The 14,111-nt window shown below is 48.2% G+C and overlaps 1 protein-coding gene across 3 annotated transcripts in view; it reads right to left on the bottom strand.

Moving 5' to 3' along the window:
• Positions 1-14,111, bottom strand: part of SRGAP3 (SLIT-ROBO Rho GTPase activating protein 3) — a 266,974-nt gene that overhangs the window by 113,857 nt on the left and 139,006 nt on the right. For all 3 annotated transcript variants that reach the window (XM_007985125.3, XM_007985127.3, XM_073009901.1), the window contains exon 3: positions 6,383-6,545. In XM_007985125.3, coding sequence (XP_007983316.1) covers positions 6,383-6,545 — 163 coding nt within the window. The remainder of the gene's footprint in view (positions 1-6,382; positions 6,546-14,111) is intronic.

The following is a 14,111-nucleotide window of genomic DNA, read 5'->3' as shown; positions in this document are numbered from 1 at the left end:
CTGAGTCGTTTATCTATCTACTTTAGTTTTTTTTTAATTAATTTTTTTGAGATATGGTCTCACTCTGTCACCCAGTGCAATAGAGTGATCACAGCTCACAGCAGCTTCAACTTCCTGGGCTTAAATGATCCTCCTGCCTCAACTTCCTGAGTAGCTGGGACCACAGGCACATGTCACCATACCTGGCTAATTTATTTTTTGTAGAGACAGGGTGTCTCTGTTTCCCAGGCTGGTCTCAAACACCTGAGCTCAAGCAATCCTCCCCCTCAACCTCCCAAAGTGCTGGGATCACAGGTGTGAGCCACTGCACCTGGCTCTATCTTCTTTGGCACCTGCCTTTACCACTGAGTATGGACTCTGGGGTTGGACACATCTGGATTTAAACCCTAACCTCACCTTTCTTGGCATCAGTTTCCTCATCTGTAAAATGGGATAATGGCAGCATCTTCCTCTTAGGTTTGAAGAGTTAAATGTGTATAGAATGCTTAGCCCAGAGCCTGGCACACTGCAGGCATTTGCTCACTGTTTGTTATCTATAATTATTGTTTACCTACTGTCATGCTAGTGCTAATATATGTTTATTAAATGAGTTGGGAGTGCCTGATGATGACCGGCTTAGCAGGCTCTACTGGCAGAGTGACTGTTCGCGACTTCATCTCCCTGGGAGACGGTGGAGATTGGCTGAAGGCGCCTCATCCCTTGGCAGCGTGCCCACTCTGCTCTCTCCCTCTCCTTCCCCATGCAGGCCTCATAGCTGGACCCTCCAGCATGCACACCCTCACTCTACTCTCTCATGCAACCAAAAAATAAAATATAAACTTGGCTTTGAATCTAAGGCCACTGGTGCTTTTGATCTCAGTTACAAAGCAAGGCAATTATGGAACACAAAAAGCCCTGATTTATTTATGAAATGCGATGGACATCTTCGAGGCGGGAACGAGAAAACTCACTCAAGACCAAGTCCTTGTTGCCACACAGTGAATGGCTGCTTTCAAACACAAGCCCCCCACGTGGCCTCGCTTCTCTGCAAAGAGTCTTTCCTCATTAGCGCTTCCTCCTAACACCACAGCTTCCAACCATCAAATTCACATCACGGCTGGGGCAAGTAATTAGATTCCGCAGGCATCAGAGCATAGAATAATGGATGGCTATTGTTAAGGAAGCTGAAGAAAACAGAATGAGACTGGAAATGGAATGGGCTTCAATACCCAGTTTCAGAAACGGTTAGTGGGGAGAAGGAGAGCAAGTGGGATGCGGACTGACCCTCCCACCTGGTGCAGCACAGGGGGTAGTGGCTTTAGTCCTGGAGCTGGAGGTGAAAACCCGAGTTTGGAGCCAGACTCTGCATTTGCCAAACACGAACCTCAGTTTCCTCATCTGTGAAACAAGGAGGTTGGACTAGGACTCATTCTCTATGTATGGTCCCCAGACCAGAAGCATCAGTATCACCTGGGAATATGCTAGAAATGCAGGTTCTGAGGCCCCACCTTAAACCTACTGAATTGGAAACTGTGGGACTGAGGCCCAGCAGTCTGCATTTAATAAAGCCTCCAGGTGATCCTGATGCACGCTGGAATTTAAGAACCACAGTTAGGTAATGTTTAAAGGTGGGGTCACAAACTCAAATGTACAAAGGGCCAGAGAATCAAAATCAAGGAACCACGTAAGGTAAAATACGGTAGCAGGGTCAGTGGAGTGGCAGAGACAGCGTGCCCAGGCTGCGGGGCTGGCGGCCACTCAGCTACCGCCAGCTGATGCCAAGTGTGAGTCCACGTGGGGCTGGTATAGTTAGAGCTTCTGATTTTGCAAAAGAAACACAAAATCGTGATTTTAGGAGAAATCTTTAAATGCTTAAATGTCAACTTAATCTTTCTTAACATAGTATGGGCCAAGAAGATTATACGTCAGAGCCAAACTCAGTTGTGCACTGCCATTTTTCAGCCTCTGTTCTGAGTTTTTTCCTTCGACCTTCATCACAATAAACTCTACGCACTGGCTCTTGCCTTTCTCCAGACCCTGAACTCCCAACCTCCTTTCCCCATTCAGCAGGCTCTTATTCATATGCCAACACCCAACTCCAGGGGCACTTTCACTGTGAATTTATTCTCAACCCTTTGCCCCACTTTCCACCTCTCACAAAGAAGACAGAGAAGAATCAAACAGGAGGCCAAAGAACTGACACACAGAAGGTGACACCAAGGAGGAAGACATGGAGAAGTTACAAAACAGTCTTTTCCCACAGAGGAGGAATTAGGACCTCTTGGCAGTTACCCTCCTGCTGCTTGAAAAATCACCCAAATAAGGACACTGATCCCATTTGACCAGAATTTAACAAAACGAAGTTTTAGAAGGGTAAATATGAAGAAACACAAAAGCAGAAGTCAAAGGCTAGATTAAAAAACAATTGGTACAAAAATACCTGGGACTTTTTGCTGACCAAGAGTTCACTGTGTCAATCATGTGGTAAAACAATCATTAAAGAGGCAAACACTTTCACGGGTCTTATTATGAGAAATAAAGTGTCTGGACAGCCCTGCTCTGCCCTGAGCTGCTCAGACCTTCCTAGAGTATTCTGACTGGTTCTGAATAGTAACTTCTGTCAGTCAGAGGAGACCTGAAGCATGACCCAGGGAGAGCGACTGATATGGGGACAGAACACAAAGCCAAATTCCAGGAGGATGATGGAAGGAACCTGAGACATCTGCCCACAGGCAGGAAGGACCAGTGGATGGTCATGATTCCTGCCTTCAAGCAACTGACAGGTTTCGATGTGGGTCTGATCTGTTTGGCCCTCTAGGGATGATCAGGACCCATTAGTGAAAACACTACAAGATTCCATTTCGGCATTTGGGAGAATTTTCTTTTCATCACGGATGTCCCCACATGGAATGAGCTATTGTGAGAGGTAAGGAGCATTCTTTATTGACATCTAGCAGAGGCGTACAGCTGCTGTAGAGGATGATAAAAGGGCTGGAAAAGAGAGTCCAGTGGCCATCTCCTGTTTTATTTCTCCCCTCTTCTTGTAAAGGCACTCCTACTTTTCTTGGGGAACCACCCCTCACCCATTCTCAGTCCCATGGGTCAGGTGGAACTGAGTGTGCATCTGGCTTCAGGGACGGGTATGTTTCCTGGCCTGGTGAAGCAGAGCCTTGCAGCGCGCAGCCACAGAAGCAGCCCCGGGTGTGCTCACGTGACCCGCGCTGGACCAATCAGAGACCAAAAAAAATCCCATTCTGTGAAAAGGGACTTGAAGCAGAGAGGATGTAAGCCTGGAGATGCCAGGGGCCCTCTGGTTATCACATGGCGGGGGGCTGACTATGAAAGAGCCCCTAGCCTCCCCCACCCAAAAAAAAGGGAAACAGAGAAAACAGGAACAGAGTTGCAGAGAGACAGAATTCTAGTAACATCCTTTGTTCCCCTGAAGCCCCCCATGCCTGAAGCCAGGCTTATGACTAGTAAGATCCCTTTTTCTCTTAAAGCAGGGTAAGCTCCATTTCTGCTGTCTGCCACCATAAGAGTCCTGATCACTAAAGATGGCCTCCTGAATCTCATTCAGTTTAATTTTGCTATGGCTGATCCACATCTCACACTTAAAGCAAGGGCCACGTGCATGGGCTTCTGGAATTTGAAGTGCTGCCTCTAGTCATAAGAACAGACTCCACTTCTAAAGGGGAAATAGAGAATCATGAAAAGGTAAGTTATGAAGTCAAACCACCTCCCCCATCAGTAAGAGGCTGGCAGGCGGGGCAGCTGCCCAGGCCAGAAGATAGGCCCAGGACAGACACCTGGCCTAGTAGCTGCTCCCATCTCCTGCAGCCTCACTGCCAGAATGTGGCTTGGTAGAGCCCTAGGACCCCAGCTGAGACATGGGGAGTGGTTTCTGTTCTTAGGGATCACTGGCAAGCTACCATTTAATAAGCACCTACTAGATACCAGGCCTGGGGGACACGTGGCCCACCTCTATGTATTAAAGCGGCCCCCTGTGAAGTTGGCATTGTTACCATCTCCATTTCCCAGATGAGAAAACTGAGACTCAGAGAGACTTGCCCAGGGTGCAGTGATAGGCGGTTCTGAAACAAACTCCAAAAGCCCAGCCACGCTGCCTCCTGCTGGTAATGACAAGGGGCCCAAAGCAACCAAGTCTGGGTTCTCCTTGCAGCCTCCCAACACTTTACTTCCTCACCTGTAAAATGGAGTGAGTGAGGATCCCCAGTCTGACCAGAGAGCAGCCTCCATAGTTGCTTTGAGGTCTGCGGGAACTATTATTATGTAAAGAGTGCCGGCCACCGTTCCGAAATTAGGTATAACTGATGCAACACAAAGGGGCCGTGCTGTGCAAAGTCAGACAGCCAGGCTCTGTCCGCGCCTCTCTCCAAACCCCTGTGGGCTGGGTTATTTCCTTTGTTCCACAGGCACAGGCCTGGTAACAAGGCAGCCAGGAGCTCAGCTGTAGACATTTTTTTCATTATTTTCCACCCTGTTAACCTCCATCACAAGTCAGGCTGCTGTCAGCCTAAATGAGAACTGAAAAGATTTATCTCACTTGTCCCAGGGCTCAGCTCAGGAAAAAGACCCTTCATTTCCTAAAGGCCTGGATGACCCTTTCTCTGTGAGTCACTCCCACCCAGGAAAAAAGATGTGACAGCAGCAGCCGGCGGGGGCTGGGAATGGAACCAACACCCCAAACTTGCAGACGTCTGGATCACTTCAGTTTGGCTTTGCAAAGCACTGTGTAATTTTTTTTTCTTTGCACTGTATTTACCTTCCTAATTATGTTTGCTTATGCAAATATGAAAGTTAGCCCACATTTCATAAACACAACCCCAGAAGGAGACCAGAAGCATATTGTGTGGCAGGAGAAAATTAGCCTGCGATTACAATTTTGCTATAGAAGTAATCCTCACAGTGGACAATCCAAACGCAGACCACGGAGAGATGATTATATTTGCAATCAACTCGTCCCCTTCTTTGTGCTTCTAGCAATCTCAGGTCACCAAACCCCTGAAACTGGCACCTGGCAAGAAGAGATGAGCTAGATTCTTTTGGTAATAATAGTCCCTTAAATCTGCATAATAATAGTCAGCTTTCATGAGCATTTACTAAGTGCCAGGTGATGCTCTCCACGCTGTACACAGGAACAACAAGCCTGTTAATCCTTCCATCTGCCCATGGGTATTTATCTCTATCCCCATTTCACAAATGAGGAAACTGAGGCACAGAGCATTGAAGTAACAAACCCAAAGATACACAGCTAATAAATGATGGAACCAGGATTATGAACCCAAGAACTTAAGAATTCTGGACCCAGAGGCCACATCCCAAACCACTTTGTAATAATGCCACTCTCCCTGCACACCATTTGTTTAACCCTCACCCTCCCGGGAAGTAGCTGACCTTAACCCTGCAGGATAAAGAGGATGAGTTTCACAGAGGCTAAATAACTTGCCCATTTTACAGACAAGGAAACTGACATCCACAAAAGTGAGTTTAGTTCTACAAACATTTGCACAGCACCTTGTATATGCCAGGCACTGTGCAAGGAACATGGGATACAGAGACCTCAGTGCTCCTTCCACATTCAGCTTCTGGTTGTTTATATGGGTAAAACCTTTCTGAAGGCAATAAGGTACACTGTCAAAAGCCTTAAAATGAGCATACTTTCAACTCTAAAATTCCCACTGCAGAAACTGATCCTAAGAAAGTAACAGAGAATGTGACAAAGAAGCTCACAGCAGTGTTATTTATAAGAGTAAAATAACAGAAATAAACTTAAATGCTCAACAATAAGAGATTAAATAAATTAGGGTACATCTATATAATGAAATACTATGTAACCATTCAAAATGTTATAGAAATATACTTATTGATGTGAGAAAATGTAATATAGTGTTATGTAATTTGTTAGGTGACATAAGCAGGTAGTAAAATCATATATGCATTATGATCTGACTTGGAAAAAATGCATATGTACACTAGAATATATACACATTTAAGCACTCTCAGAAAATGTATTTGCATTTGTACACATAGGATATCAAAGTGATTATCTCTAAACAATGCCATTTCAGGTTATTTTAATTTTTGTGTGTGTGCTTATCTCCATTTTTTAAAATTTTCTACAGTGAACATGTACTACTTACCTAGCCATGCAAAGGTTTTTATTTTTGTGGCAATGATTGCTGAAGTGACTAAGACAACACACTCTTTAAAAGGCACATCCAGGGTTCAAACGGGCTCAGCCCTCAGCCACTTGCATCCTTCAATGCACCTGCCCCTCCTGTTCCCTTGTCTCCAAACCACATCCCACTCTGGCTGGTATAGTGTTACCATGGGCCAGCTTGGGGCAAAAACCTGGGACATATGGGGCAGCCTACTTGCCCACCTTTTTGAAGAGTCTGATGACATCCTCACTGATCTGGGAGAGGCGGACGATTACATTGTTCATGAAGATGTCATTGAGGGTGGCATGGTCTCGGCTCTCCCGCCGGGTCTGATGCAGAACCAGATACCAACAGTTCACAGGCGAGAGGAGGTACTGGTCCTTCCTGTGGAAACCAAGAAAGCTCAGGTTGGCTACATTGGAACTGTAATCAAACAGTGGTTTATGCTGTCACCCACCTCAGCTCTTTTGACTGCCATGGTGCCCCTTCAAGGTCAGTCTTGTTGTTACACATCATACAGCTGGGGAAACAGGCTGCAACAGCTGAAGGGATCCTCCAAGGTCACAGACCAGCACTGGGGCCAGAACTCAGGTCTTTGATGCCTATGCGGTTCTACTCTCCCACTGAATATGGTGCTTGCTCCAGGTACCTCTACCTTCTGGGAAGAAGCTACCTCCCCTGGGGCTAAGAAATACTAAACCAATTGTGTTTTAAATATTATACTTGTATGATTTCTGGGACTATGCAATAGAAAGAACAAAAAGTAGATACTTCCACTCCCCCATTCTGCCTCCCTCAACCCCTGTAATGTTCTTGGGCTCTTAACTTATTTGTTCTTCCCTAGGGATTGGCTTCTGTCTCTTGGGCTCTTGGAAACACATGCCTTTGCCCCTCCATGGAGCTGTTGGGAAAGGGGCTAAGAGGGTTCAGATTCTGTATTCAGGAGGAAGGGTTAAGGAAAATGCAAGTACCTACAAGACAAATAAACTCTTTGTCCTGCAGTGACTGATAGGTTATTAGCACTCTCTAGCTGCGTGTGATGCTAAAGCAGGGGTTCTCAAAGTGTGCTCCCAGACCAGCAGCAAAAGCATGACCTGGGGACTGGTTAGAAATGCAGACTCTCCAGTCCCACTCCAGACCTGTTGAGTCATGCACTCCGGGGGTGGGCCCGCAATCTGGGCTTTAACAAGCCCTCCAGAGGATTCAGATACTCACTCAAGTCTGAGAAACACAGATCCTTACACTACTGTTTCCCAAAGCTCAGGATGCTAATGAGACCAGAGAAAATCTGTCTCTTGGCTCTGCAGATGTTCCTCAACTTACTTTGGGGCTACATCCCAATAAACCCATCACAAGTTGAAGATATCCTAAGTTGAAAATGCATTTAGTAAGCTCAAACTACGGAACATCATAGTTTAGCCTACCCTACCTTACACGTGCTCAGAACACATTAGCCTGCAGATGGGCGAAATCATTGCACACAAAGCCTATTTTCTAATAAAGTGTTGAATATCTCATGTAATTAGTTGACTGCTATCCTGGAAGTGAAAAACAGAATGGTTTTATGTGTACTTAAAATATGGTTTATACTGAATGTGTATCACTTTCACAACACCGTAAATTCTCAAAATTCGAAGTCGACCCATGGTCAAGTTGGGGACCATCTGCATTTGCAAAGACCCCTCTGTGAGCCTTAGGAAAGGGTGGATACACCGTTCTCCAGGAAGGAAGAGAAAGGGCAATTCAAAAGCAAAACCAAACCAATAACCTTTTCCTGCCATGCAGGGCACCTGTGCTAAAGCTCTTGTCCTCTGACCTGGAGTCTCTCCCTGACTCCTTTCCAGTGTGGAGAGAGATGTTGGAAAGGCAGGATGTGAGGGGAGAGGCCCTTCCCCCACCTAAGGTGGCAGCTCAAGGGCCCCCCAGGCCTGCCTTGTCCCACCCCTGTCCTGAGTGTGGACCACCTCCAGGAGCTGGCCAAGGTTCTGCTCTCAGAAAACACAGCCTCCCACTATTGAGGAAGGCAATTGATATGGTTTGGTTGTGTCCCCACCCAAATCTCAACTTGAATTGCATCTCTCAGAATTCCCACATGTTGTGGGAATGGTCTTGGGGGCCAGTCTTTCCCGTGCTATTCTCATGATAGTGAATACGTTTCATGAGATCTGATGGGTTTATCAGGGGTTTCTGCTTTTGCTTCCTCCTCATTTTCTCTTGCCACCACCATATAAGAAGTGCATTTCACCTCCTACCATGATTCTGAGGCCTCCCCAGCCATGTGGGACTGTGAGTCCAATTAAACTTCTTTTTCTTCCCAGTCTTGTGTATGTCTTTATCAGCAGCATGAAAATGGACTAATACAGCAATTCTGCTGACTCCCATTATGACCACATCCACCTTCCCAAAGTCAAGCAGAAGGACCTCTGAACTGCTGTCCCCACCCAACCCCCACCACCCATCTCTCCCAATCTCCTGGGGCTTGGGAAGGTAGGTGGGGGAGGGCTACCTTGAATTCAAGGAATTTTTCTTTTTCTTACCAAATGTGTTAAAAATCTATCTAGGCAGCAGAAATTTGAGAGAAGAAAATTAGATTTAGATAAAGGACAGGAACTATCTAAGGAAAAGGGGGGACAATGAAGCATTTAAAACACTGCTGTGAAACAAACGGATTTCTCCTTAGCTTATAGCCTAGAGAAAAAGCCAGGACACTGCAATTAGACCCCAACTAAGAATCCCTCAGCATCTACTGTGTCAGGTCTTGGGTGGGCTCTGGGCACCCAAAGGTGGCCGTGATGCACACTCTGCCTTGGAGGGGCTCACTGACGAGTGGCTGCATCAGAAAAATAGAATTAGAGAGGAAAGTGGTTCCGGTCTATAACAGAGACACACACAGAGCATGGGTTCTGCTGGAGAAGCTGCAAAAGGCATCGTTCTTGTCTAGTGCATTCTGGGTACCAGGAACATGGCCCCTTCTATTCCCACTGGAGCCTTCACGCTTCTCCCTCTATCTGGAATACCACAGTCCTGCTCTTCTCATGAATGCCTGTTTCTATTACTGAAGGTTCAGCTTAGATAATATCTCCCTAGAGAACACTCCCCTGACCACACGCTAAGGCAGTGGTTCTCAGTGTGGCCCCTGAACCAGCAGCAACAGCATCACTTAGGAACTTGAAAATACAAGTTCTCAGGGCAGCCCCAAACCACGTACTCAGAAGCCCTAGGGCTGGGCCCAGAATCTGTGTTTTAACAAGCCCTCAAGGTGACTTGGATGCATACTCAAGTTAGAGAACTTCTACCTTAAGGAGTTTCCATCCCTCCCCCTTACCCTACTGTGAGCTCTTTGAGAGCAGGGATCATTTCCATTGTGTCATCACGCCCAGCACCCAGCAACGTGCCTGCCATGTAGCAGATGCTATGGAAGAGAGACCCATGAAAAAAGGTTGCATTTGTGCTGGGTCTTGAAGGATGGGTAGGAGTTTTCCAAATGGTCAGAAGTCAGAGAGAGGGTGGAATTGTGGGTACAAGGAACAGTGGGTACAAATATAGTGAAGTTGCTCAGAAGAGCTGGAATTCTGAGTGTGTTAGTGGAGGACTGTAGGACATGAGGCTGGGGATACAGATTAAAGGCCCAATTGTAGGGGACACTGCCAGACTAAGGGGGTGGGACCCCTTATCTTTTAGACCACGTAGTTCTCAACCTGTCCTGTACACTAGAATCACATGGGGAGTTTTTAAAAAAAAACACCAAGACCCAGGCCCCATCCAAGACAAAATCAGTATATCTGAGGGTAGCGTGTGGTACTCATATTTTTATACTCTCTAGAAGATCCTAATGTGCAGCCAGAGTTAAGAATGCCTGCATTAGGCCGGGTGCAGAGGCTCACGCCTGAGTCCCAGGGCTTTGGGAGGCTGAGTCAGGAGGATCACTTGAGTCCAGGAGTTCAAGACCAGCCTGGGCAACAGAGCAAGACTCCATCTCTACAAAAAATTTAAAAATTACCCAGGCGTAGTGGCACACACCCATAGTCCTAGTTACTTGGGAGACTGAGGTGGGAGGATCACTGGAGCCCGGGAGGTGGAAGCTGCAGTGAGCTATGATCATGCCACTGCACTCCAGCCTGAGTAATAGGCAAGACCCAGTTTCTAAAATAAATAAGAATGTCTGCTATGGGCAGTGGGGAGTCATGGAAGTTATTTCAGCAGAGGTATGATATAACCAACATGTGTTTTAACATGATCATGGAAGGCAGATTGAAGGATGAAGGGATGGATGGGTAGGTTGGTTGATGGTTGAGCGGGGATATGGGGCTTTTGGTAACAGGACCAGGCAAGAGGTAATCTTGGTTCAAAAGAGAGATGGTGAGGCCCGGGTGTGGCCTGTGGCCAGAGAAGGACGGACTTGAGAGACTTCTCAACAGGAGAGCAAATCCTCTTGGAAACTTCCTGGAAAGAGCAGAGAGAGGAGGAAGGAGCAGACGGTGATTCCGAGGCTCAGATCTCAGGCGACTGGGTAGATGCTGATGACATGAACTGAGATAAGAACTGCAAGGGAAGCAGTAGGTTTGGACAGAAAATGCATTGCTTGTCTCATTTTCACTGCTTCCTAGGTGGTGATGGAAATGGAAAGATTAAAAGAGAGATGGGATAATTGAGCTGTTACCTAAATTACTTCAGGGGCTTAGCTGAACCTGGGAGGCAAGAAGTGAACAGCACCAGGGAATTAAATGTGCAAAATTATGGAAGCCACAGCCAGAAGGTGAGTTTCAGAGGGAAGGAAAAAGACAAGTGATCTGGAACTGATGGGGAACTGCTGGGACAGTCTGGGGACCATTAACTAGGTCATCTAGCCAGAAAGATGAGATGAGAGGAAGGGCAGAGAGGACAGCGCTGTCCTTATCAGAAGCTGCAAGCCAGGAGGCAGTGTGGTGTAAGACAGAATTGCAGGAGGCTCAATGAGCCAAGGCAAGGAGGAGGATGTTACCCAAAAGCAGCTGAAGACTCAAGTTGAAGTGAGCAGCTGCTGCGAAGATTCCTTCCAGCTCTCGTTCACTCCTTGCATTTGTGTGTCTGTGCTCGGCAGGACTAGGTGCTGCGAGTGCAGTAGCAACCAAGGCTGCAAGACCCTGACCCACAAGTCTTGCACTTGAGTAAGGAGATTCACAAGGAACAGAAAGTGATGAGGCAGCCTCATCAATGCTGTCATGGGAAGGAGGCTACGGAACAGAGGGGAGCCTCCTTCCCAGATCTGGTGGTGAGGTGGGCACGCATGGCTTCCTGGAGGAAACACTTTCTAGACAGAACTAAAGATTGGACTGGAGTTTCACAGGGAGGAGACTTCAAAGGGGAGAAATGCGATGAGCAAAGGCCCAGGGTGGAGCAGGAGAGGGAGAAGCAGGTAGGGAGGGGGCCCAAGCATGGTATTCTGCGGTAGGAGAGTGAGGACACCAGGTGAACATGGAGACTGAGGCAGGGGCCACTTGGCAAAGGGCCTGTAACTCTCATTAGAGTTCGAGCTCCGTCCTGAGGTCAGCAGGCAGCCCTTGAAGTGTTTAGAGGAGGGGAGTGAAAGGGTAAAACTGCACTTTCAAACTCTCACTCTGGCTGCTGTGCAGAGCTGGGGGCCAGGAGAGAAACTGAGGGATTCAAGAAAGGCTTAGGTAGGAAATTGACTGGACAGGGAGATTGACAGGATGGAGTTGGAGCTGGAAGTTGGGAGAGAGCAAAAGATGTCCAGGATGACTCCCCAGTTTCTGGTTTGGGCACCTGGGGGAGCAGAAGGAGCCTCTGTGGAGATGAAGAGGAGCAGGTCAAGGGTGGGGCGGGGAGGGAGGATGATGACTTCAAGTTGAACAGGATGAGTTTAAAAGGCCGTAGGGCCTCCAGATGGAGCTATTGGGGCTGGAGAGACAAACATGGAAGCCAGCAGCAAGGAGTTGGATGCTATTTAAAACCACAGAACAACAAGGAAGGCTTTACAAATGCTGTGGCCACATGGCAGAAGAGGTCAATCCCCGGGAAGCCTGGCAAGGCTGTGGCCAAAGGGCTGGGGCAGGGCCAAGCCGCGGCGGCGCCTCCCCTCCTGCTTCCCTGAAAGAGGGCAAGATGAGACAATGTGCAGCCCGGCCTTCCCTGAGATGCCGTCCCAGGCCTGCCGTCCAATCAGCGGCCCGTTCTCTAGGTCCATCCCAGTATGGGAACTGCTAGTTCTGCACGCCCACCTTCTCCCAGTCCTGGTTCCCTCCTGTGGGGCAGGTCATTTGTAGTCTAAAAGGCTGGGCTGAACTGTCCAGGGCCAGGGTCAAAAGTCACTCTGTAGAGAGCTGGTATCTGTGGCCTTGGCCACAGTGGTACCAGGCAGGCTCTCACCATGACTGAAAGAAGAAAGAAGGCCCACAGGTGGGACTCAGCACAGCAGTAGAGGACAGAAAGCCACCTGGACGTGGGCATGGGTGTTCACCAGTGTCTGCCATGCTAGCTGTGGACTCTGGGCAGGCCACCTATCCCCTGTGACCTGGCCACTCACACCATGGAGTCACTCTGGGCTTAAATGCCAGAAGAGAGCTCTGCAGTCATTCTTCAGCAGTTCATGCATTCCATACATTTTTGTTGAATATTTCATATAGATCAGACCCCAGGGACACAATCTTGAGCCCAACAGACACAGTTCCTGCCTTCATGGAGCAGAGAGTCTGGTGAAAAGACAGATACCCACCACTAGCCCAATAATGTGGGTAGAGTTAGAAGTGCAGAATGTGCTGGAACAGACGGGAGCCTGTGCCATGAGTGCCTGTAACAAGGGGGCTGGCCTGATTTTTGGGTCACTGAAGTGTCCCCAAGGAAGGGGTCATTAAGCTGGGTTCCAAAGGAAGAGTTGGAGGACGCTAGTGAAAGGGGCTGGGCAGGTAGGCTGGCGGGAGAAGGCTCCAGGCAGAGGGAACAGAATGGGCAAAGGCGCCTTGGGCGCAGAGCTTGGGGCATTTGAGGAACTAAGTAAAGAACAGGCTGGGTGGAGTGTGAGGCAAGGCAGAGGAGGAAGAGGGTGCAGAGTGAGGCTGGAGGGGCCTGCAGGGTCTCATGCACTCCATCCTGTCCCCATCTGGCTCATACTGGGACTGCAGGAGGGAGGAAACACGAAGGCCGTGGATGGCAGAGCCAGACACAAGGCGAAGAAAACTTGAGCCTCTGCCTTCTCTGTTCCCAGGGTTGTTTGCCCCTTTTGAAAGCGGAACCCCTTTGACCTGAGATCCAGCTCTCTGTGTCAGCAGCCACTTTTGTCTTCTGCAGCCTCATTTTTGGAAGACGTCAGAACGAATGAGGGCCAGTGCTCTCGGCCAAGGCACTGAGAGCAACCCTTCTGCTTCTCCGATCTTTCATGCAAGTGTCGACCCAGCAGGCAGAAGCTGCTGAACTAAGACATCACGTTAGAACTTTTGCATATGTATGTATATATTTTCTTTTTTTATGGCCAGAAAACAGCAATGAACATTTCTGGTGAGTCACAGCTTTCTTTCTTTGGCTAGGGGATCTGGATATGAGGTTCCAGGAGACTGAAGCTAGGGGAGCCAGGCCTTGCCAAGCTAGTGAGTTGGGAAAATGAAATTAGCAGTGAGCCAGTTTCTCCAGCTTCTCGGCTGAGGGCCGGAAAATTCCGCTTAGCAAACAAAACCCATTTCCAAGCTTGCAGAGCCCCATGTTCCAGATGAATCCAAAGCCGCTGCCCTGGGACCAGGGTCCCTCTGGGAGGAAGGCAAGCTCCTGCTCAGGCTTCCTGCCCCCTTCCAGGACCTTCTCAGGCCTCACACTGGGCTTTCCTCCCAGAAATGCTACCTCAGTCAGTTCTATGGTCAGAAAGGTGCATTTAATCTCCTGCTACCTAAGCTGCCCCAAGCAGGATTCGGGATTCATTGCACTTGCTTTTAGCATGAACCATTAATTCAGCCAATAGTGTGT

The sequence above is a fragment of the Chlorocebus sabaeus genome, chromosome 22 (genome assembly GCF_047675955.1).
Source record: "Chlorocebus sabaeus isolate Y175 chromosome 22, mChlSab1.0.hap1, whole genome shotgun sequence".
In the NCBI taxonomy this organism is placed as follows: domain Eukaryota; kingdom Metazoa; phylum Chordata; class Mammalia; order Primates; family Cercopithecidae; genus Chlorocebus; species Chlorocebus sabaeus.
This window is presented reverse-complemented; position numbering and strand designations above follow the sequence as displayed.